Source organism: Nyctereutes procyonoides, unplaced genomic scaffold (assembly GCF_905146905.1).
Source record: "Nyctereutes procyonoides isolate TBG_1078 unplaced genomic scaffold, NYPRO_anot_genome, whole genome shotgun sequence".
NCBI classification, from domain to species: Eukaryota; Metazoa; Chordata; class Mammalia; order Carnivora; family Canidae; genus Nyctereutes; species Nyctereutes procyonoides.
This window is the reverse complement of record NW_026575030.1, coordinates 23,337,107-23,363,536: the sequence shown is the minus strand read 5'-3', so window position 1 is coordinate 23,363,536 and position 26,430 is coordinate 23,337,107. Positions and strand designations below refer to the sequence as shown.

The window sequence follows — 26,430 nt, the reverse complement described above, 5'->3', positions numbered from 1 at the left end:
AACTTCATATATAAGATGATTTTGAATATAGAAAATCCTAAAGAATCCATTAAAAAACTATTAAAACCAATGACTTTAGCAAGGTTGCAGGATACAAGATCAATATACAAAAATGAGTTCTATTCTGTATACCAGTATTCAACAATCTGAAAATGAAAATTAAGAAAATCCTAGCAACTATTGGCTGAAACAAGACAGATTGTACTTTGTATTGTTTGCAATTTAAAAGAAAGAAAATTCCTTATAATGAGAAGGTAAAGTGTAAAGTTAAGAAGAATATAAAGCCAAGGGCAGGACACTGAAGAATGCCACTATTTAAAGGACAGGTGAAGGAAGAAAGTTTACCAAATAAACTTAGGAATAGGAATACCAAAGAAAAAAATACAACAGGAGAAAACTGTTTCATGAAAATGAAGGGATAAGAAATTGTTGGGCAGTGTGGGTGGCTCAGTGGTTTAGCGCTGCCTTCAGCCCAGGGTGTGATCCTGGAGACCCGGGATCGAGTCCCACGTCGGGCTCCCTGCATGGAGCCTGCTTCTGTCTCTGCCTGTGTCTCTGCCTCTCCCTCTCTGTGTCTGTCATGAATAAATAAAATCTTAAAAAAAAAAAAGAGTCCAATACTTAACTGAATGAGCCACCCAGACACCCCAAGGTTAAAAATTTTGTTTTTCAAAGACACTGTCAATAAATTGAAAAGATAATCCACAGACAAATCATATATTTCCTAAAGGATTTATGTCCAGAAAAATAAGTAACACAACAGTAACAATAAAAAGAAAATCCAATTTTAAAATGAGAAAAGGATTTGAATAGATATTTCTACAAAGAAAATGTGCAACCGTCTAACACATGAAAAGATGTTCCACATTATTAGTCATAGTGAAATTCAAAATTCAAAAGCAAAATGATAAGCCACTAGGATGGCTGTAGTTTTAAAACATAGTACAAGTGTCAGCAAGGATATGGATAAATTGGAACTCTCCTATATTGCTAGTCGGAATGCAGAATGGAGAGCTGCTTTGGAAAATACTTTGGAAGTTCCTCAAAAAGGTAAATACAGGAAATGTGTACATGAATATTTATAGCACTATTATGCATAGTAGCCAAAAAGTTGAAATAACCCAAACATCTATCAAGTGATGAATGAATAAACAGATTATGGTGTATGCATGCAATAGAATATTAAGGAGTTAAGAATGAATGAAGTATTGATACCTAATAACAACATGGATGAACTTTAAAAAACATTATGCTAAGTAAAAGAAGCCAGATTCAAAAGGCTAGCTATTTTATTTATTTTTAAAGATTTTATTTATTTATTCATGAGAGACAGAGAGAGAGAGAGGGGCAGAGACACAGGCAGAGGAAGAAGCAGGCTCCATGCAGGGAGACCAATGTGGGACTCGATCTAAGGTCTCCAGGAACAGGCCCTGGGCTGAAGGCGGTGCTAAACTGCTGAGCCACCCGGGCTGCCCAAAAGGCCGTATATTTATAGTCTCATTTATACTAAATGTCCATAGAGACAAAAAGTAGCTTAATAATTTTTTTTTAGCTTAATGATTAACAGGAGTTGGAGAGGTACAGGGAAATAGGCAATGACTACTAATGGTTAGGAGAAATCTATTTGAGGTGATGGAGATTGTGGAACTAGATAATGATTACACAATTTGTTTTTTTGTTTTTTTTTAATTTATTTTTTATTGGTGTTCGATTTGCTATGATTATATAATTTGTAAATATGCTAAAACCTTCTGAATTATATACTTTTATTTCATTTTGAAAGAGCTTGTGCCCATGCGAGTGGGGGGAGCAGAAGAAGAAGGAGAGAGAGAATCTTAAGCAGGCCCCATGCTCAGCACAGAGCCATGTAGGGGTTGATCTCATGACTCTGATATCATGGCCTGAGTCAAATCTTTTTTTTTTTTTTTAAGATTTTATTTATTTATGAGAGACACACACAGAGGCAGGCTCCATGCAGGGAGCCCGATGTGGGACTCGATCCCGGGTCTCCAGGATCATGTCCTGGGCCAAAGGCGGCGCTAAACCGCTGAGCTACCAGGGCTACCCTCATGGCCTGAGTCAAAATCAAGAGTTGGACATTTAACTGATTCAGCTGCCCAGGCGCCCCTGAATTATGCACTTCTAAGGGTGAATTATTGTATTCTGATTATATTTCAATTTTTAAAGTCAATAGTAAATGATGAGTTACTACTTTGAAGACTTCTACTTCCAGTAGTGATGGAGTAGCAGTTCAGACCAATAGTCCCACAAAATACATGTAGGAAAGTTAAATGGAATGTATATATTATATAGAATAGGTCTTTAAAAAAAGAATATGTAGCTCTAATATGATACAGAATTTAAATTAAAATGTAATCTTCCTGAAGTCTTTGGATATCCAACAAGATTACTAAGAATTACTGGGAGACAGAAGAGAGTGGAGGCCTAGGGAGATGAGCTTAATGTTTGGAGCTACTTTTTCTTTTTTTTTTTTTCTTTTTTAAGATTTTTAAAATTTATTCATGGGAGACAGAGGCAGAGACATAGGCAGAGGGAAAAACAGGCTCCCTGTGGGGAGCCTGGTTCAGGACTTGATCCCAGGACCCCAGGATAATGACTTGAGCCAAAGGCAGATGCTCAACCACTGAGCCGCTCCGGTGCCCTGGAGCTACTTCTTTTGGGGCTTTTATGAATTCTGGAGGGAACAGCTGACAGCCACTCAAGATTAGGAGACAGAGATTAGAAAACAGGGTCCACTAAACTGATGGACCTCATGAACAGCCACCCAGCTTTGGGTTTGGACTTTGGATGTTGGCACTCTAGGAATATAGGTAAAAGGAATGTGAAGTAAAATCTTTTATGAGGACTGGAGCTTAGTTTTGAATAATATTGGTCTCTGAAATTGGATTGAGTGGATCCCAGTGCTATGCTTCAAAGACCCTGGTGGAAGCAAGCAGATATCTTTCGTAGAGCAAAAAGTCACCTAAGTTTCAAATTATATCTACAGCAATACTTTGAAAATAGAATATTTGGTAAACAATAAAGTAACCAGGCATATATCACCAGGCACTTGGATATACTAGACTACAAACCATTACACACACGCATACATGGCCTTAGAGGAGTCATGGAAGCCAGAAGACCACTTAATGATGTCTTCTAAAGGATAAAAGAAACTGTGGAATTCTGTGCGTAACAAAAATATACTGAAAGAATGAAATGGCAAGACTGGCTGTCCTTGCAATGTTCCTGATCTTAGCAGGGAAAGCATTCAGTCTTTCACAGTTAAAAATGATGCTAACTTAGGGTTTATGTAAATGCCTTTTTATCTAGTTGAGAAAATTCCCTTATGTTCCTGGTTTGATGAGTGGTTGTACCAGAAATTAATGACGTATTGTGTCAAATGCTTTGTCTACATTTATTTATTGAAATGATTATGATTTTCTTTTTGAAGTCTTTATGTGTAAATTATATTGATTGCTTTTTTTTTTTAAGTTTTTATTTATTTATTCAGTAGAGACACAGAGAGAGAGAGAGAAAGGCAGAGACACAGGCAGAGGGAAGCAGGCTCCATGCAGGGAGCCTGACGTGGGACTCTATTCCGGGTCTCCAGGATCACGCCCTGGGCTGAAGACTGCGCTAAACCCAGGGCTGAAGACTGCGCTAAACCGCTGAACCACCAGGGCTTTTCAAATGTTAAACCAACCTTGCGTTTCTGTGATAAACCCCACTTTGCTAAAATTTTATTTAGATATTTTATATATGTTTTCATGTAGGAATTGGCTTATAGTTTTCCCTTTTTTGTAATGTTTTTGTCTGGTTTTGTTATCAGGATAACATTGGCTTCAGAATAAATTGGGGGGATCCCTGGGTGGTGCAGCGGTTTAGCGTCTGCCTTTGGCCCAGGGCGCAATCCTGGAGACCCGGGATCGAATCCCACGTCGGGCTCCCGGTGCATGGAGCCTGCTTCTCCCTCTGCCTGTGTCTCTGCCTCTCTCTCTCTCTCTCTCTCTCTCTCTCTCTCTCTCTCTCTCTGTGACTATCATAAATAAATAAAATTTTTTTTAAAAAAGGAATAAATTGGGAGGTATTTCCTCTGGATCTTCAATTTTTTAAGAAATGTTTTTGTAGAATGTTTATTTCTTTTTTGGTCAGTTTGGTGAAGTCTTTTTTAGCCTCTGGTTTTCTTTGTGGAAATGTTTTTAACTACAATTTCTTTGGTGGATGTAGAGTTGTTCAAGTTACCTGTTTATTGAGTGAGTTTAAGTAGTTTGTGTCTTTGAAGGAATCTGTTCTTTTCACCTAAGTTAATGAATTTTGGGGAATAAGTTAATATTCTCTTAAACCTTTAATAATCTGTAGAATTGTAATGATACAACCATTCTCATTTCTGATATTGGAAATTTTTGTCTTTTGAATTTTTCTTCTGATCAATAAAAATGCTAAGCTCTAATAAAAATGATTTTCTTAAAGAACCAGCTTTTGGTTTCATTGACTTTTTATTGTTTTTTGTTTTCTTTCATTGATTTATGATCTGGTCTTTATTACTTAATCTTCTGCTTACGTGGAGTTTAATTTGCCCTTTTTCTAGGTTCTTACAGCAAAAGTTGAGGTTATTTTTTTAAAAAATTGGTTATATTTTATTTGAGATCTTCTTTTCTAATCGGCATTTAGTAGTATATATTTCCTTCTAAATATTGCTTTAGCTACATTCATAAATTTTGATACATTGTATTTTCACTTTCATATTGTTTAAATATGTTTTTTAAATTTCCCTTTTGATTTTTTTTTATCACCCGTTGGTTATTTAGAAATGTGGTACAGAGTTTTAAATAGTTAGAGATTTTTCCAGATAGCTTTCATTTCTTGATTTCTAACTTAACTCCATATGGTCAGATACCAAATTTTGTGTGATTCCAATCCTTTTAAATTTATTGAGACTTATTTTTCTCTCCCAGAATATATTCTGCTTTAGCCGTTTTTCTGGGTTCTGTGTTGAAAAGTATGTATTCTATTACTGTAGTGTGAAGTTCTCTACATGTCATTTAGATCGGGTTGGTTGATAATGTTCATATCTTTCATATCCTTCCTGATTTTCTGTCTACACTCAATTGTTGGTGTTGAAATCTCTGACTATATTTGTGAATATATATCTTTCTCCTCTTTGGTCTGTCAGTTTTTATTTTATATATTTTAAAGCTTGTTAAATATTTAGGATTGTTTTTTCTCTTGGTGCATGGATCTAGCAATATTCTTAGTTCAGCAGTTTATTAACATAGCCACTCTAACTTCTTCTTTAAGTAGTATTGCAACGGTTTATCTTTTTCTATCTTTTCTCTTTTAACTTCTCCGTGTCTTTCTATTTATAGTGGTTGCTTTTGGGTATTTAGTTGAGTCTGTTGAGAAACAAAATCCAATTTGACTGTATCTGTCTTTTTATTTAGGTGTTTAGACTGCTTATATTTAATGTGATTATTGATATGGTTGGGTTTTTTTTTTTAAAGATTTTATTTTTAAGCAATCTCTGTACTCATTATGGGGCTCAAACCCATAACCCCAAGATCAAGAGTCGCATGCTCTATTGACTGAGCCAGCAAGGCACCCCAATGTGGTTAGTTTAAACCTACTATCATGGCTGTTTGTTTTCTTTTTATCCTATTTTTAGTCACCTTTCTCTCTTTTTCTCCCTTCCTTTAAATTATTTTTTGATCCATTTTCTGTTCTTTGTTGACTTATTACACCTCTTCATTTCATTTATTTGTTTTTATAGTTGCTTTAGGGTTTATAGCATATACCTGATATTTCATGGAAGGGCCAGTAGTTTTTACCATGGCCAACAAGCAAGCCAGGTCTTGAAATGAAAACAGTTTTGTTTTGTTTTGCGTAAGGGCCATGTCATTGCTTCAAAGCCCAGGAGCCTCTTTTATGATTCTTCTTTCTAAATGTGCTTCAGACTCAAAAAATTATCTCTATCTTCCACAGGTATTTTGAACACCATTAGATTCATGAGGATGGCAAAGTGTTCATTATGTAATGTAGTCTCAGTCTTTTCTGTTGCTTTGGCCCTCCTTAGCTATTGTTACTCAGTAAACATGTTGCAGCTACATACCCACGTTTTGTAATGTTGCTTTTGGAATCTAAAGGCATACTCAGCAGATCTTTTCTTAGTGGTCTGGGTTGCAAGGTGCAACCTGATGTTTACATTCAACATACTCTAGACTTTTAACCACCAGAAACTTGACTGAGGTGGTAGGCTCCTATAGTTTTTTTTTTTTTTTAATTATTTTCCATACTCTGGCATACATGTATCACCCCAGGGTATCTAATCCAAGGCATATACTATCTGTTCTTCAGATCCTGTCAGCATGAGGATATCAACAAAGTGGATCAATATAATGTTCCATGAGGTGTTAAGATATTGGGTCCTTGTAGGCTAAGAGTCAGCAAACTTTTTCTCTGTATGGCCAGATAGCAAATATATTAGCTTTTATAGGCCAAATGGTCTCTGTTGCAACTACTACACTTTGCTGGTATGGTATAAAAATAACCATAGACAATGTGTAAAAGAATAGATAAGACTGTATTGTAATAAAGCTTTACTTACAAAAACAAGTGGTGGACTGGATATGACCTGTGGGGTCATAGTTTGCCCAACCCTGCTATAGACTAATCTCCAGTTTAGAGTTGGTATAACCTCGTGGAAATATACTAAATGGACTGCTCTCGTTCGCTCTCTCTTCTTCCTCTTTTTTTTTTTTTTTTGACAGCATGTGAGCGAGTGCTGGGGGGAGGGGCAGAGGGAGAGAGAAAACCAAGCTCAGTGGGGTTCAGTCTCACAACCCAGAGATCATGACCTGAGCCAAAATCAAGAGTCAGGTGCTTAACTGACTAAGCTACTCAGGTACCCCTATGTACTGCTCTCTTTATCAGGTAAAAGCAAAATTCTTCTGATTTTCTCTGTTTATTAGGGTAGAAAAGAAAATGTTAGCAAATTAGTATCTACATGTCGTGGAATTAATTGTTCCATATAGAGATTGTGTTTGGAAAAACACGTGAAATTGGAAGCCACAGTAATCTGTTATCCTCTATGATACTTTCATTTTGGAGCCTTAAACTGGAGAGTTAAATGGGTGTGTAGTAGGAATCAGTATCTGTGCATATTTTAATAAGCCTTGGATGGTGAAACTGATTTCTACATTTACCGTAATGATTAATATTTTGATCATGTTTCAGTAGGGGAAGCTCCATGGCTTCCATTGGCCTGTCTTTCTCTAATAGTTCTAGTTTGATAGGTCTGACAGTCAGTGTTGCTGCCAAAATATCTGTCCATTAATGTATACAGTCAAGATCTAGAAAATTAACCTTTAATTTGAGGCAGGGGTCTATCCAACTTGATGTATCAAGAGATGAATTCCGTTAGAAAGTACGTGTATGTTTGACTTCCATAAGTCCCCACTCTGACCTGTAGTCTGTAATGATATCCTGGATCACCAGACAGCAGACACTGGGAAAATGGGGGAAAATCTGGGATTGTTTTAAGAAAGATAGAGAAAGGGACACCTGGGTGGCTTAGCAGTTGAGCATCTGCCTTCAGCTCAGGGTGTGATCCTGGAGTCCCAGGATTGGGTGCCGCATGGGACTCCCTGCATGGAGCCTGCTTCTCTTCCCTCTTCCTATGTCTCTGCCTGTCTCTCTGTGTGTCTCTCATACAGAGAGATGCAGACATAAGCAGAGGGAGAAGCAGGCTCCTGTGGGGAGCCCGATGTGGGACTTGATCCGGCGATTCTGGAATCATGCCCTGAGCCGAAGGCAGATGCTCAACCACTGACCCACTCAGGAGTCCCTAAAATTTTCTTTAAATGCAGACCAAGCCTGCATAATATTTTCTGTAGTCCCTGTTGGTTTTCCTATTTTTTTTAATTCCTGAATAAAGTTACTTTATTTTGGAATCTGGCTAATAGTTATTTGATAGACATTACTTTTCAGGCCCTTTTCTCTGTTACTTTTGGTTTCTTTTCTCTTTCTGACCTTGTGACCTCTTTCCCCACAGTCTAGCATGAATTTTTTCTATAATTTTTGGAAGTCTGCAGATGTTCTGCTATCCATCATAGGGTGAATATGTTAAGCTAAAGACTGTGTCCTACTTTTACCCTTTTTGTTTTCTTTTTAAAACATTTTATCATGGGGAAATTTTAAATAGCTACAAAGTAAACAGAATAGTATAATGAACTCTTATGTACCTGTCACCCAACTATAGTAACTATGTCAACATTTTGCCATTCTTGTTTCATCTGTATCCCCACCCACTATCCACTCACCTACTTGATAATTACCTCTGTGGTTCTTTCTTTAAGGAAAAAAAATTATTTATTTGAAAGAGACAGATAGTGAGAGCATGAACAGGGAGGAGAGGGAGAAGAGGGAGAGGATTCCCAGGTCCTGCTCAATCCTAGGACCCTGGGATCATGACCTGAGCTGAAGGCAGATGTTTAACCCCCTGAACTACCCAGGCACCCTTGTGCTCTTTCTTTTTTAAGGGAAATTTGCACATGTTAAAATGCATGAATCTTTGCTGTGTGGTTTAGACACATGGATACATTTGTATAAACCATTCTGTTTTGAAGTGTAGATTTTATTCAGGTATGGCAAGGCCAACAGATCAGGAGACAGCTGCCACTGAAAAAGTAGTTATACTCAGATCCCAAGAGAAGGGTGCACACTACACCATCCAGGGCCATGTGGGGAAGTACTGGTATTGGTCAGGAGGTAAAGAAGTGAGAGCCAGATGTGAGCTAGAGCCTTTCTTGTGCTTTTGCCAGGAAGGAACTGGAGAGGCAGGGTAAGCACGTTTGGCTGGGTTGAGTACTTATAGCAGTCTCTGGATATAGGGCTGTTCTTAGTTGTGTGATACCTGACCCTGGGGTGATTCAGGCTGGGGGATAGTGGCCTGAGTTTGGGAGCCCCATAGAGAAGGTAAAGTATGGGATTTGGATTAGGGGATTTGCTTCTGAAAAACACTCTTGCAAGTAAGTGGTTTGGTATCTCTAGGAATTTGATAGCCCTGGGAAGGGCCACTCTCTAGGGTCAGAGCAAGGCCCCAAGATATCAAAGTATCAAAACACAGAATTATAAGAAAAAAACTAATACATACCGGTATCACAATATACAATATATCCATCTCCCCAGGAAGTTCTTTTGTATCTCTTCCCAATCTCTGTACCGCCTCTAGACAACCACTGGTTCTGAATTTTTGCTCTCTAGTTATTTTTAATTTGTTGTTCTAGAACTTTATATAAACAAGATTATATAGTGTGACTCTTGTGTTTGGCTTCTTTTAGTACAGTGTCATATCATAGGTCTCTGTAGTTTGATCCTTTTTATTGCTGAGTAGTAGTCATTGTATAAACATGCCACAGTCTGTCCATTCTCCTGCTGATGGATATTAGCTTGTTTCCAGTTTGGGGTTATAAGGTTACTACAAGCATTTGTCTTTTGTTGACATGTTTTCATTTCTCTTGAGTAAATATTAGCAGTTGAATTTGCCAAATCAAAAGTAAGGTACGTGTTTGAGTCTTTTAGAAACTACCAGTTTTCTAAAGTAGTTGTACCATTTTACATTTCCACAAGCAATGTGTGAGAGTTTCTTCTATGTTCTCATCAACATTTAGTGTTGTTGATCTTTTTAATTTTATATTCTGCTTTTATTTTTTTAAAAAAGTTTCACAAAACTCTAAATAAAATACATTTTTCTGTTTTCTTTGACACCTTTATTTTTAGGATAAACACTAGGTTATAGTCTTTTTTCCACCTGTGTAATTTTATAGACAGTTTCTCAGTTGACTGAGAATGGTACTCTATTTGGCAGTTGCCCCACAAGGCAAATAAATTTCCTAATCTCTGTCTCTCTCAAATACACACACACCTCAGTAAGTAAAATACAAGACAGAATGTGATACATGTTCCAAAAGAGATAAATAAAAAGTACCATTTTTAGGCCCCATGGCCTTAAAAGGACATACAAGCTTTTGACAGGTGATGATCTAAGAAAGGGCCTCAGTGTTTGAAAAAAAAAAAAAAGTAGGTTTTTAGTATCATACAATTAGTCTCATTCAGTCATAATTTAGTAACAAATTATGTTCATTTAGATGGAACTGACCAGAAATTTCTCTTATATGTTCCAAAATCTGTTTCTCCAGATATTTGGGGCATCATTGAATGTCTGTACCTCCAGAATTTTGTTTTTGCTCAAAGCATTGGTACTGTGTGGTATTATGATATGCTTTGAAGGTTAGAATGGTACCCTCATTTTGCATCTTCGCAATGACTGTTCTGGTATTCTCTTTCGCCATTTGCCTTTCTCTTGACTCTTCTATTTCCTCTTCATTGAATTTTTTCATTCCACCTATAAATGTATTCAAGTCTCCCCTCCTCCACCACATGACAGGGGAAAAATAATTATTTCTCTCGGTCCTAGTCTGTCAGGCTGTCATCCTGGTTTTCTTTAACTGTGGTAGTGTTATTGCACTGCTTCTCTCTCTTACCGTCAACAGTTTTTAGCCTCTTGCAGGTTGAATTTTGCCTTCAGGCACTCTTCTGAAACTGTTTTATAACAAGTCAGCAACCATCCCTTAGCAATATATCTAATAATCTTTTTTTTTTTTTCCGAGTTCAGACTGTCTTTGGCCTGTGCACAGGCATTGTTACCCATATCTTTTTTACGGATGGTCTCCCCTTCCTAGGCTTCTGAGGCTCTTTCCTCTTCTTATTCTCCTAAATCTGTCTTCCTGAATCCTTGTCCTCCCTTTAAAGGTAGTGTTTGCCAACGATTTGCAAAAGTTCTTTCCCTAGTTATCCCATCCCAACCCTTCCTTTCAGATGCAAACCTTTCTGTTTCTCCAGCTCTCACTCTACCATTCTTTCATTGCTTATTAAACATGCCTCATTATCACTGCAAGTTTGATATCTTTAAAATGTCTCCATTTTTTTTTTTAATCAAACCTGAGTTTCTTCCAATGGCTTTGCTGGCAGCACCCTTATCTTTCCAGTCATCCACACTTAAAACCTTGACATTTTCTTTAATTTTTTTTCATTTTTGTTTCCTAGTTAATTGCCAGGTCTGCTAGTTTTAACCCCTGTAATATCACTCACCTCTTCATTCCTGCTGTCACTATCCTAATTCAGGCCCTCATATCAGCCAGTCTTTTGCAATGACTCCCTAATGAATTCTCTAAGGTAGATTTGTAGAAAGAGCATGGGCTTCGCACTCTTGTTAGACCCAAGTGCTAATTGTGAAGATGGCACTTACTAGCTGTCTGATTTATAGCAGATTATTTAACCTCCATTTACAGATGAAAAAATTCAGACACTGAGAAGTTAGTCATTCCTGCCTTATGAAGTACCACATTTTGAGGGATAAATGGGACAAAGTGTACCTATGAAGAAAGCACTGAGAAAATATTGTCTTCCTGCTTTTAATCTCTTTAAAACCTTAATATTCCTTAAGCATAGCTTTAATCATATTGGTCTCTTGCTTTTCAGTGTTTCTCCACTAACTTGTTCATAATTTTTAGCCTAGTATTTCCAACTGTTTGTTAATTTGCTTCAACTCCCATTCCTGACCTTATTTCTTCCTACTCTTCATAAACATCCTTTTAAGCCAAACAAAACCAATATTAATGTCCAGTGGGAAAGTGGTTAAGAATATGAGTTCTAGTGTCAGGCTACCTGGGTTTAAATCCTAGTTCATTTACTTTGGACAAATTACTTAGTTTCTCTATGCCTTAGTTTCATTTGAAAAGATAGGGATAATTATAGTGCCTACTGCACTGGGTTCTTGGAAGGGTGAAACGAGATCATGTATATATAAGCCCTTGTGCCTGGTACATTGAGAACAGCCACTATTAGTAGGATTAGCGGAGGTAGTAGTAGTAGTTGTTGTTTATGCTCTTAATATTTGCATCTCATTTCTACCTCCAGGCTCACATTCTTTTCTCTACATGAAATGTATGAAATGTAGTTTTTCCAATTTTTACCTATCTAAATTTTAACCCATCTTTAAATATCTTCCCTGGTTTTCTTACCACTCCTGTATCACCACCTTCCCCCTAATTACCTTTCTTCTTTCTTCTTCAGAATTCCTTAACTATTTTAGTTTAGAATGCTTATCTGTCTGTTTCCCTTCAAAAGACTAGAAGTATCTTGAGAGCAGATTGTGCAAATAATTCTTTGTATTTTCTGAAGCACAATATTTTACACAGAATCATGCTAAAAAGTATTTGCTAAGTGAGTATATTAATTCCCTATAAGCAATAACACTTTGGTTCCAAGAGGTTTACTCTTCTTAGGAGCTTTTGTAAACTTCATTAATCATTGGCTCATAAAAAGCTTAATTTTGTCATGACCCATTATTGGGCTCAAGGAGAGTAATTAAGGAAAAGGCATTGTAGCAAAAGACAGTTATAGCAAAAACAAAACAACAACTGACCAGATGACACTACTTGGAATTCAGTAACTTTTTTTCTTCCTAAAAAAAAATTGCCTCTCATTTATTATTTTTCCAAATCCACTCTATACCTACTAGTACCTACCATGGTGCCAAATTGAAGTGTGAAGTGAGCATTTGTGGATAACAATGAATCTAAAATATGTTTTACTAAAATAGAAAAGAGATATCGCATAATACATTAAAATGTGATTTAAATATCTTGTTCAGTTGCTAACATGAGAAATTGTCCTTAGGGAGTGTCACCCTCATGTTGTATGCAGATGGAGTTTTCTCTTGGTAACCATTCCCACAGGTCCTAGGGAAGAAGATAGGGTGGGAGTGGGTGAATCTTTACTTGAGAATTTCTTTCCCACAGTGATTTGGCACAGCTCCATCCTGTTCTTCAGCATAATACATGCCTTGTCTTTGTTAAAAGAGGCTTGTCATTTGCTTTCATGCTTTTAAAAATATTTTGGGTCATTTTGAAATAATTTTAATAGTAAATAGTAAGTGGTATACTATAATTAATTATAAAGAGAGTGTTCCAAGGCCAAGAGATAAATATTAGAAACTTAATATTTAATATAGTCATTTATTTCTTAAATAGGCATTGGTCAACACCTTAAAATGGTAATATTTTTCCATTCAGAATGGCCATACTTGTCCATAAACAGCTAAGATTGTTTTCTTTAGTTATAATACAGAATGTTATTTGGGCTTTTTCATAAGATAAACTTGTATACTTTAGAAGTATGATTTATGTAATCTGTTCAGTTGTCAGGTAGTTTTATCCTTGAGGCCCGTATTAAGGATTCCTTTTTTATTAGAGGCCAGTTTTTCCCTACTACTGAGAGCGTGTGGGGAGGGATGGACAGGGGATACAAAACACAACTAATTACTAGACTAGTTGGATAGATTGTGAAGGTTTTTTTCTACTGATTAAAAATTTGGTATTAATACTTTACAAAGATATTTAAATTTTTGTTTTCATATTAAAACCTCAAGGAAATTGAGAGACCAAGTAATCAGCTTGGGCACAGAAGAAATTTAAGAAAATATTATCCCATCTTAGCATTTTCTTCTGAACTTGAAGAACAAATACTTTTTTATGATATGTAGGGTTTTGTGTTTCTGTAATTATTTAGGGAAGCTTTTCTGCTGTAATGGCTGAATATAAGTTGCAGAGATTTAAGCCTTTCCTTATATTAATGTTCTACCTCATTAACTTCATTGTTAGGGCTTTTACACTTCAGCGATTTAAATAAAATGATCTAACTGTGGTTCTGTTGCCCCCTCTTTCCCTCTGTCTCTTTTTGAGGTCTAGATGATTATTTCATTTTGTATTTTCATTTAGACTCAGTTGTTAATTCTGTTTAGCCCAAGATGATGATAAAGTGAAACTGTTGCATAACTAAATATCTTACCCCAGTGAAGCCCACAGATAACAGAATCCATTCGTGAAGATGAAGTGGTCACTTCTTCAGCTAGTGTTTTATCATTTGTAGTGTTCTTCAGGTGGTCTTCAGAGATCAGGAACTTCATAGCCATACGACTCTTCTATTGTAAAGTTCAGATTGGTGATTATATAGAAGCTTTCACATATATCCCATGGTATTTATAGCCCTGGAACCCAAATAAGGGAGTTTTGCTTAAAAAAAAAAAAAAAAAAGCAAGCTATGTTTGTCCTTAAAAGTGTTACCTAAGCATTTTTCAGAAAAAGTAGGAATTATGCAATGATTTTTCAGGCAAAGTCACCTTTGCTTATATTTGCAACTCCTTGCAAATGGTAGACCTATTTAAGCAGTAAGGTTTTTTTCTACATGACTTACTGCCAGATGTGAGCACTCTGTACCCCAAGTGCAAGTGAGATGTCTTTGTTAAAAATGTAGAGAAAAAGAAGTTAATTGAGCTTGAGTTCAGGGCAGTGAAGCTGACATGTCATCGTTTTGCATTTTAAAAAAATTGTTCTTAATATATTAATAAATAGCTTTATGAAGATTAATCCGTGTTTGACCCATTTAAATTAAGCAGTGAATTTCATTTTACATAATTTTAGGTATTGACGTAAGATAGTGATACTCATTTCTAACCATTTCTTTTATTTTCCAGCTCACCTGCGACTGGAACCAGCAACTCTGTCAGGGATTGTGGCTTTTATCCTCAGTCTTTTATGTGGAGCTCTGAATTTAATTCGAGGTTTTCATGCCATAGAAAGTGTTTTGCAGGTACTGTGCTGTTTTTGCAATTTCAAGTGACTATGCCTGTTGATTCTACTTGTTACTCAATTGATTTGAATTGATTTGGGTATAGTACAATTTACGGTGTGTGCTCAAACTACCCTAGTCTCCTCTTCCTCTAAGAACAGTGATTTCTAGTTGGCTTCTTTGACTCAATTAGCACTTATTTATTTACTGTTTGCTCTGCAGGAGGCTCTGTTTATAGGTACTCTGGGGACACCAAGATATTTCTGACATGAGCACAACACAGAGCCCAGATTGAATTGGGAGGGGGCAAAGCAGCACATGAATAATTGCCAAGTACGTAGAGTTTGAAAGAGGAATAGTCAGTGTAAGGATAGGAGAAAGAGGCTTTGTGGAGGAGGGGTGAGCTGGATCTAAAAGGATCCTAGTGGACAGAAAGGAATGGAAGAAAGAAGGCATTTAAAGGCAGGTTTTTGTCCCAGTTCTGTGTATTTCCACTTTGTTATCTGTTCTTTTTCCTTTTTGTTGGTGACTACCTGAAACCATTATTGTTTTCAGATATTGCCAACTACTTTGTTTTCCAGTAGAATTTTTTCCAGAGACCGTGGCTGTCAGAATATACTAACTTTTTCTCTTTCTTTCTTAAAGTTAAGCACGTTTCAGACTGGATAGTTTTCTTTACATTTGTTTGTACTCACTTTCTCTGAAGATTTTTTTTTTTTCCTGATACTTCCACATGTTCTCTATTTTTGGTCAGCATTAAGCTCAGAATACCATTCATAAAAACCCACTTAGCATACCTTGTATTCTTTATTTATTTATTTATTTATTTATTTATTTATTTATTTATTTATTTTTTGTATTCTTTTTTAAAATTGCTTGTTAGTGGGATCCCTGGGTGGTGCAGTGGTTTGGCGCCTGCCTTTGGCCCAGGGCGCGATCCTGGAGACCCGGGATCGAATCCCACGTCGGGCTCCCGGTGCGTGGAGCCTGCTTCTCCCTCTGCCTATGTCTCTGCCTCTCTCTCTTTCTCTCTCTGTGACTTTCATAAATAAATAAAAATTAAAAGAAAAAAAAATTGCTTGTTAGTTTGGGGAACACTTAGTACCATTCTGAGTAACCTCTGAATGTCCTCAGCTGTTTGAAGCCAATAACAGAGGAAATCACAGGTTCCAGGCAGTTAAGCTGTCCCTTTGAGTAGGTAGGCAGAGCTTCTCAGGATTTTTCAGTTTCGTTTTTCAAACCTCTTAAACCCCCAGTTAAAGCCCCTCTTCCCTTTGAGACCTAGGACAGCTGGCTACTGTCCTTTGGTGTTCCTGTCCCTATTCCCTAGCCAGGTCAGCTTTATTCCAGCAGGAGTTCAGTTTTGAGCCAGTTAGACAACCTGCCAAAAAGAAAAAGCAATTTGGAGAAAGCTGATTGGAAAAGTTAATAAATAGGATAGCCTCTTCCTTTTTTTTTTTTTTTTTTTTAACTTGATGTAGTGGAGAAATCAGTAGTATAGGTGTGTGAAGAGATGGTTTTTGTGGAGGAAAGAGAGAGGGTTGGCTCCATCTCAGCTCCTGATTAGCTCTGTGACCTTGAATAGCTCACTTTACTCTCTAGTCCTCAATATCATTACTTATAAAATGAAGAAGGCTGGATTTGATGAGTATTTTCCAAGTATGGGGCATATTTACCACTAGTTATACAATGGATGACTTTAAGTGGTAGAGGAAGAAACATTTTTAATTTAAGAGTTGTATATTTAGTGTATGTTAATGTGTAGTATCTGTATTTGGTAAGATTAATGATAGAGATATAAAATTTTCCTTTTAAAATTAATTTTGATAAAAAGTCAACTTTATGTAATTTATTAAGTAAGTAATGGTATAATTAGTATTTGGAGTTGGCAAAAATTGTGAAGATGGTTTTTTGTGGTTAAAAAAATTCTCAGGTTGTTTGAAATTACCAAATTAATAAATAAGGGGAGGGAGCATATCTGAGTAGAGAGAAGTTTTTGTGTTGCAGAGACTTACCATCCCTGACTCAGAAGACTGTCCACATGTGGAACTGGGAGCTTAGACCCCCATTACTTTTAAGTTAAAAGTCAGACTAGGCTGTTGTATCTCACAAAACCTATTAAAGAAAATGATTTCTTTCAGGCACTTAGATATCTTATCCCTCATCTTCCTGGATTGATCTTTGCTTCCCCCTCCTCTGATTCACAGCTTCAAAATAAGGAAAATAGGGATGCCTGGGTGGCTCAGCGGTTGAGCATTTGCCTTTGGCCTGGGGCCTGATCCTGGAGACCCAGGCTCGAGTCCCACGTCAGGCTCCCTGCATGGGAGCCTGCTTCTCCTTCTGCCTGTGTCTCTGCCTCTCTCTCATCTCTCATGAATAAATAAATAATCTTAAAAAAATAAGGAAAGTAGTATAAACTATATCTTTTCATGCTTTTGAGCTGCTACAACTGGCTGATGCCTGCCTCGATTCCTGAGTGTTTCATGTTTTCCCTCTGAGCAGTAATGTCTTTGCTTCTGCCTCATTGAAGTTGTTGTTTAGGTTTCAGAAGAATAATAATCGAATTAAACTGATTACTACTTACATGTAACTAACTGATGGCTCTGAGATTTCTCAGCCTATTGCTACTTTAAAAAGACATCACAGACCAATGGAACTCAGAACACAGATGGAAAACTCAATAAGATATTAGCAAATTGAATCCAATGATGTATAAAAAGAATTATATACCACAGACAAGGGGGATTTTATTCCACATATGCAAGGCTGGTGCAACACTGGACAAGTAGTTAATGTAATCCATTACATCAACAGGCTAAAGAAGAAAAATCATATGAACATATCTGTGGATGGAGAAAAAGCATTTGACAAAGTCCAATACCTATTCACGAACCCATCACAAACTAGGAATAAAGGGGAGCTCCCTCAGTTTGATAAAGAACATCGACAGAAACCCTATAGCTAATACCAAACTTGATGAGAAACTAGATGCTTTCTCCCTAAGAACAGGAACAAGACAAAGATTTCTCTCTAACCATTCCTAGTCAACATTGTACTGGGAAACCTAGTTAATGCAGTTAAGACAAGAAAACAGAAGGCAAAAAAAAAAAAAAAAAGAAAACAGAAGGCATACAGATTGGGGGGAAAAGGAACACTACTGTCTTTATTCATAAATACTCTGATTATGTATAAAATCCTCAAAATTGACAGATTCCTAGAACTCATAAATGATTATAGCATGGTCACAGGATCCAGAGTAAATATATAAAAGTTACTTAATATCAGCAAGGAACAATTGAAATTTGAAATTTAAAAAGCAATACTATTTATATTAGCATCTCCAAAAATGAGGCACTTAATAAATCTAACACAATACATAAAGGATCTGTATGAGAAAAACTATAAAACTCTGATAAGAGAAAGATTTAAATAAATGGATAGACATTCAGTATTGTTAAGATGTCACTTCTTCCCAGTTTGATCTGTAGATTCAACACAACCCCAGTCAAAATCCCAGAAAGTTATTTAGTAGATATAGACTAAGTGATCCTGTACGGAAAGGTAAAAGACTCAGAATAGCCAACACAATACTGAGGAGAAGGAAATCGAAGGACTGGTACTACCCAACTTCAAGACTTGTCAACCTATAATAATTAAGACAGTGTGACTGGCAAAACAATAAACAGATAGATCAATAGAACAGACTGGAGAGCCCAGAAATACACCCACAAGTATAGTCAATCTTTGACAAAGGAACAAAAGCAATTCAGTGGAGGAAGAATAATCTTTTCAACAAATGGTGCTAAAATAGCTAGACATCCACTTGCAAATAATAATAATAAATCTAGACACAGATTTTATACCTTTAATAAAAAAACAGCTCAAGGGGGATCCCTGGGTGGCTCAGTGGTTTGGCGCCTGCCTTTGGCCCAGGGCGCTATCCTGGAGTCCCGGGATCGAGTCCCACATCAGGCTCCCGGCATGGAGCCTGCTTCTCCCTCCTCCTGTGTCTCTGCTTCTCTCTTTTTCTCTGTGTGTGTCTATCATAAATAATAAATAAATAAATACATCTTTAAAAAAAAAAGCTCAAAATGGATCACAGACTTGAATGTAAGATATAAAACTTAAAAAACATAACAGGAGAAAACTAAGATGATCTTGGGTTTGGTGATGACTTTTTAGATACGTCAAAAATATCCGTGAAAGGTTTTTTTTTTTCTTTTCATTTTTTAAAAAGATTTTATTTATTCATGAGAGACACAGAGAGAGAGAGAGAGAGAGAGAGGCAGAGACACAGGCTGAGGGAGAAGCAGGTTCCATGCAGGGAGCCCGATGTGGGACTCGATTCTGGGACTCCAGGATCACACCCTGGGCTGAAGGCGACGCTGAACTGCTGAGCCACTAGGGCTTCCCTGATCCGTGAAAGTTTAAAAACTTTTGTTCTATGAAGGGCATTAAGAGAATGAAAAGCCACAGATTAAGAGAAAATATTTGCAGAACGGGTCTGACAAAGGGCTTATGTCCAAAGCATACAAAGAACTAAAACTCAGGAGCACAAATAATGCAATTAAAAATTAGGCGAAAGAATGGAACAGACACCGCACCACGGTAGATATACAGGTGGCAGATGAGCACATGAAAAGATATCCAGAGGATCCCTGGGTGGCTCAGCGGTTTAGCACCTGCCTTAGGCCCAGGGTGTGATCCTGGAGTCCCGGGATCGAGTCCCACATCAGGCTCTCTGCATGGAGCCTGCTTCTCCCTCTGCCTGTGTCTCTGCCTCTCTCTCTCTCTCTCTCTCTCTCTCTCTCTCTCTCTCTCTCTCTGTGTCTCATGAATAAATAAAATCTTAAAAAAAAAGATATCCAACATCATATGTCACTAAGGAATTGCAAATTAAAACAACAATAAGATACCACTAAACTCCTATTAGAATGGCAAAATCTAAAACACTGACAAAACCAAATGTTTAGTGAGGATATGTAAATACGAACTCTTCATTCAATGCTGGTGGGAGTGCAGAATGGCTCAGTTGCTTTAGAAGACAATTTGGCTGTCTGTATGATCCAGCAGTCAGGCTTCTAGGTATATTTGCTTAAACGAGTAGGAAACTTATGTCCACACAAAAACCTGCACATGAATGTTTATATCTGCTTTACTCGTAATTTCAAAAAACTAGAAGCAACTAGGATGTCCTTCAAAGGGTAAAAGAATAAACAAACTGGCAAGCTGTACAATGGAGTATTTTCAGTAATAAAAAGAAATCTCTCAAGCCACAAAAAGACATGGCAAAACCTTAAGTGCACATTATTTAATGAGAGAAGCCTGAGAAAACTGCATACTTACATGATTCTAATTATATGACATCCTGGGGAAGGCAAAACTATAGAGACAGTAAGTAAAAGGATGAGTAGTTGCCAGTACTATGGAGGGAGGTAGAAAGGGATGAACCCCATGCTCCATGGGATTTAGGGCAGTGAAACTATTCAGTATGTTACTGTAATGGTGGTTATGTTATTCTACGTTTGTCAAAACCCAGAGAATGTACAATACAAAGAGCGAACCCTAATGTAAACTGTGGGCTTCAGTTAATGATGTCGCTGTTGGCTCATCCGTTGTAACAAATGTACCACATTAATGTAAAATGTTAATGAGGAAACTGTGAACAGGGAAAGAGCCAGGTATGTAGGAATTCTGCAGTACACTGTCTGCTTAATTTTCCATAAACCTGTTCTAAGGATAAAAATCTATTAATTGAAACACACACATTCATACCACCCATCAACATTAAAACAAAGACCGGGAAAGGAGGAGCCTTCTCCAGCCTTTGGTTTTCATTAGGTGTGCCTCCACTTAGCAGTTAAAGTATAGCTCCTTGTACCCAGCCAGCTCCTAGGAAATGGTGGATTGGCTTTCTCTTCTCATGGAACAGCTGAGCTTTCCCCTTCACACAGGCCAGGAGGGGATGTCAGTGTCCCAGCCTGGGTGGAACCTGGGAATGTGATTCATGTTTTGATGTCAGGTGTATACTTTTGTGCCCTTTGAGAATAGTGGCCATTTTGAGAAAGCCAGTGGAGACCCTCTGACCCTGTACCCACTAGTCTCAGCTCATCCCCAAATACCCCCACCAAAGATGATTGGAGAAAATAATATCTTTTAATTTACATTTATTTGTATAAAGAAACTCTTGAACAATAAGAAACTAAAAAATGCAGTAGGAACTGGACAGATGGGCAGCAGGGTAGGAATGAGACTCTTCACAGTATATGCCTTATATGTTATTTTTACTCTTTGAACCATATGACTTACTATATTATTCAGATTTTAAGTAATAAAAATGAGTATTTAGTAACACCTTTTATTTAAGCATGAAAAAAAAAAAAGACAACTTCTGTTAACCCAACCTAGTAGGTAGATTTTCAATAACATTTTAGTTGAGTAAAGGTAAATATTTTTGTTGGGGTTAAAGGGAGCCTGAGCTCCCTGGTTTTTGTAGCTTCTTACTTACTGCCTCTGTCTTAGAGACCAGTTTCCCCTAGAAGCTTCAAGGATTTTTGATTGTTTTAAACAGTTCCTTAAAACTGTGGTGCTGGAGTATGATGGAAACATGGAGTACCTTACAAGTAGGGAAGAAATTAGAGGGCTTTTTTTTTTTAATTAGTAGATCATTATAATTTGGGGACTCAGTAGATGCTTGTATCTTTGAGATGTGTCTTTCTAATGGCTGACATGGAATTCTTTCTTTTTCACTGTTGTCCTAGATTTATTCCAACAGTGTTTCCTTATCACCTGATCCAAGGACCTGTAAACTGGTCAAAATGGGATTGTTAGCTGTCTGGAAGCTATGGACATTTAGTTACTTGGTTCCTTTAAGATTGTTTTAAATCTTTATTCTGTCATAGCCACCTGACCTATTCCACATACATTCATCAGTAATTGAGGTTTCTAAAATGGGGACACTTAAAGACAGGAACAAGGAATCAGTACAAAGTTGGGAGGAATATAGTCCACAGTTAGTTTGTCACTCGTAGATAGGTTGAAAAGATTTTCCAGCAAATTCTGATCTTCTAAATGAGAATCATCTAAATGAGAATCACTGCTTTTGGAAATTCATTGGACCAAAAGTAGAGGTTCCTATTCCAGTTATTGGGGATTTTTATATCAATATAGAGGAAAATGTTCTGATAAGTCATGCTTGGAAATATTTTTCCATGTCTTTTTCTTAGAATAATGAATTAGGAGCACTGTGTGGTGTTGGAAATATCTACCTTCTAAGGATTCTGTGTCTTCCTTTTTTTTTTTTTTTAACATTTTATTTATTCATGAGAGACATAGGGAGGGAGAGAGAGAGAGAGAGAGAGAGAGAGAGGCAGAGGCAGAGACACAGGCAGAGGGAGAAGCAGGCTCCATGCAGGGAGCCCAATGTGGGACTTGATCCCAGGACTCCAGGATCATGCCCTGGGCTGAAGGTGGCACTAAACCACTGAGCCACCCGGGCTGCCCAGGATTCTGTGTCTTAAAGGATGGAAAGGACAGTAGGTAAACAGAAGGAGAGAATGGAATGTCAAACTGCAGAGGACACTGTGATCAATTTAGAGTTTTAAGCAGGATAGGATTAGGGGTACAAACTAGATTAGTTTCAACAAGTACATCCTTTCAGCCCAGGTTAACCTAAAAATATATACAGAATTGGGGACCTGAGGTCTCTTGCTTTTACTTTTCCCTCATTGGCGTCTATTTCATTATTGTTGATGACTTGTACTGGAAAAAGATCCTTTTTATTCTCACTAAAGCCATTGAATTTAAGACATACTTTCAGCCTTCTCTGTGGTTCATTATTGTATTTTGTGTTAGAAATAACCTCTAGAGTCACTGTAGATAATTTTTGGTCAGGAAAAATAGATCTTTTTGAGATGGTGTGCTGTGTAAACTCTAGTGCAAATTCCAGGGCATGGGACTTAAACTTAACTGTGGTGGAGTTACTCGGATCATGGTGGTCATAGAGGAGGCAGAAAGGCAGTGTGCAGAGGAAGTGCCCTCAGCATTTCTTTAATACTTGATTGAAGAGCCAAGGATTTATTTGTTGATCATATTTTTAGATCTAGCTGAAAATACATATATTTCCTGAGTGTGAGCAGTGCATTGATATTAAAGTTTACCTTTTTAAGGCCATGAATTTTAACTCCTTTCTGAATGCTAAAAATGATTGCCACATTTATCTTCTAGTATGTAAGTTGGTGCCTGAGGCACATTTAAACTTGAGAACCCACATGAATCAACATTCCTGTATATTGTTAACACTGTTTGAAGATGCAGTACAAGTTTGTTTCTTCTAAATTAACAACTGCCTCTTAGAGTAATAACAAGGAATTCATTAAAAGATAGAGCACTGAAATGTTTTCTTTGGAATTTAAGTTCAAACTAGGGGAGCTGTAGGATGAGTGCAGTTTTATTTTAAGCTGGTAAATTTGATTTAGGGTTCACAGTAATATGTAAATTAGATTATTTTCACTCATTTCCTAATTTTGTTCTGAGTTTAGAGATGTTAATAAGTTTATTATGAACTGACACCTCATGAATATAGAAGCTTTTATCACATTAGGTTTATATTGCCTGTATTTCTTAAATGGTCAACCTTGAGATAATGATTATTAATTAAACTGGTGCCAATCTAGAAGTAATTTGCATGTGGTGCATTAGGAAAAAATTGAGGAATCTGATACAGCAGTAGAAATGCTAGTCTAGATTCAGGATACCTGGGTCCCATCTGCCAGTAACTGACTTAGTGACCTTGGATGCGTTGTTTTATGTTCTTGGATTTCATTTTCCTATTCTTCAAGAGACAGGTTTTAGACTACATAGGCTCAAGGACCACTTCAGTAGTAACAGTCTAAGACTCTGATTTTGAAATTGTAATGGCTACTACAAAGCAGAAGTAATCAACTTGCTTTTATTCCTTGAGTTCTTTATTTCCCATAGATTTATTTCTACCTATTAAAGCTCAACAGAAGTTTTTGATTTATTTAGTGGCATAATATCTATGCTAAGATGCAGTGCTTGCTTGCTTTCAAAAGAAATAAAAGTATTTTTCCTGATACTATGCTCATTGTTATAGAGTTGAGGGAAAAAGTATAAGGAAAATAAAAGTCATCTCCAAATTTTCTCTTTATTTGTGTGTGTGTGTATACACACACACACACACATATGCATACAAATACATACATATACTTTCATATCCATTATATAAGTTTATGCCCTTTCTTCCACTTAAGATTAAAAAGTAAATAGTTCCCAATGATTATAGTCATTTTTATGGTATCATCCAAAAACATTGTGTGGCTTTCATATAAAGCCTGTGCTTATCTCTTCATCTTCACCTTTAAGAAAATGTTCTTTCCCTCTGTTAGTTTTCAAAGCAATATATTGGTATCCTAGTATTACCCTAAGGGTAAAAGTAACATATTTAAAATTTTTATTTGAACTCCTTAGCCTACCCCCTCCTTCCCTGCTCTGCCCCCTGCCTTCATCCCTCTGTTCTTGCCCTCCCACTCTGAACCTCTGTCCCATCTTCCCTCAACCGCTAGCTGTTCCCTCACCTGCATTTCATCTCTTCCAATCTACTGGCTCTTTTCTCCAAGCTCATAAACATGCCATAGTGTGCCGATCTTTAAAAAAAAACCAAAAAACCTTCTTGATGTATGTTCCCTTCTCATTTTTTGAAAGAATATACTGTTTGTTGTTCCCACTCCTTCACCCCTCTTCTCTTCATCTCTTGTGATCTCTTTTCTGCCCTTCATTCTTCCAAATCCTGACCATTAAGCTCACTGGTATCCAATTGCCAAATGCTGCAGCCACTCTTGAGGTCTCATCTTATGTGACCTCTCTGCCTCATCTCACATACTATTCAGTTTTTCCTATTAAAAGTGTTTAATTTCAGAAATAAAATTTATTTGAGAGAACTTAGAAGCAAATCAATTACTATTAATAGTTTATGTTACATTATTCTTCTTGACAGTTTTTTTTTTTAAGATTTTTTTATTTATGAGAGAGAGAGAGAGCAGGGCAGAGACACAGGCAGAGGGAGAAGCAGGCTCCACGCAGGGAGCCCGATGTGGGACTCGATCTCGGGTCTCCAGGATCATACCCTGGGCTGAAGGCAGCGCTAAACCACTGAGCCACCCACACTGCCCAACAATTTCTTATCCCTTCATTTTCATGAAACAGTTTCCCATTTCTCTTCCCTAAAGTCAACCACTGGGTTATCCTGCTAGGGAGATAATGTGCATATGCTAGTACACATTTACTTATGCAGTTGTTCTTTTCAAAGTATTTCTATATAAATGGCAACATACTCTATACTTATTTGCATCTTTCCCACCTAACAATATGTAGATCATTTTATATAAGTATATGGAGATCTATTACATTTGTTTTAGTGGTTGCATAGCATTAAATTTTTGTATTCCCCTTTCCTTCCACTGCATTTTATTTTGGAAGAATTCAAACTTACAGAAAGATTTTATTTTTTAAATTTTTATTTATTTAAGATAGTCACACAGGGAGAGAGAGAGAGAGGCAGAGACACAGGCAGAGGGAGAAGCAGGCTCCATGCACCGGGAGCCCGATGTGGGATTTGATCCCAGATCTCCAGGATCGCGCCCTGGACCAAAGGCAGGCGCCAAACCGCTGCCCCACCCAGGGATCCCTTACAGAGAGATTTTAAAGACAATACAATTAGCACCCATCTGTATACCTACCTACCCTTCTTTCTTTTTTCTTTTTTTTCCCTGAATAATGTGGAAGTAAAATTGTAGGTATCATCACAGTTTATTTCAGAATTATTTAGTATGTATGCCTTAAAGGACCAGGAATTCTGCTATGTAATCATCATACCTTTATTACACCAAAGATTTTAAGAGCAATGCAGTATTATCTAATCTAAAAATTCATATTCAAATTTCTACAACTGACTAAATATCCTTTATAGTTTCTTTTCCTCTCTCCAATCTGGAGCCAATCAAGAATTAAGATTTACATTTGATTGTCCTAGGCATTTAACAACTCTTTAAATAGATGACTAAAATAAGATCTCTAGATTCAACTCTTTTCCTGAAGCTGATTTAAATATCTATGAAATATGATTATTTAGATGTCAAACTGGCCCCTCTAAAATAACGTGTCCAGAATGAACTCAGTTTTTCTGCTCTCAAACCTACTTTTCCTTCTGTATTCCCAATTTAGTGAATGGTATCTTTCAAATGTTGCCTTAACAAGAAGACTTGAAGTCATCCTAAGCTCTTACCTCTTTTTGATTGTATGTGCTATTCTCTTTGCCTGGAATTCTCTCCCCACCTTGTCTCCCTTTCTATTAGTTCATTCTTCAAGACCCAGATTAAGCTTTACTTCCTTGAACAAACCTTTTCTGACCTTTTCTTTTTACCCCAGGCAGAATTAGATGTATCTCTACTAGTCTCCTTTTGTACCCTGTATACACACCTATCCCATCAGTTAACACTTTGGGTGGGAATTGTTGGTTAATGTATCTGCCTCCTTAATTAGAAAGTAAGCTCCTTGAGTTCATATGGATTTACTTCTATCCTAAGTCTAGTAATAAAATACCTTGCCCATAAATGTTTAATGAATATTTATTGAATGAACGAATATATTTATAGGCAGTCTTTGGCAAGTACAAATATTTTTTTAAGCTCAACTCAACATGCATTTGTTGAATTCCTACTACGT

General features: G+C 37.0%; 1 protein-coding gene across 5 annotated transcripts in view; it reads left to right on the top strand.

The window, feature by feature from the left end:
- Positions 1-26,430, top strand: part of SEC22A (SEC22 homolog A, vesicle trafficking protein) — a 65,096-nt gene that overhangs the window by 26,062 nt on the left and 12,604 nt on the right. For all 5 annotated transcript variants that reach the window (XM_055316385.1, XM_055316384.1, XM_055316386.1 and 2 more), the window contains one exon: positions 14,594-14,709. In XM_055316385.1, coding sequence (XP_055172360.1) covers positions 14,594-14,709 — 116 coding nt within the window. The remainder of the gene's footprint in view (positions 1-14,593; positions 14,710-26,430) is intronic.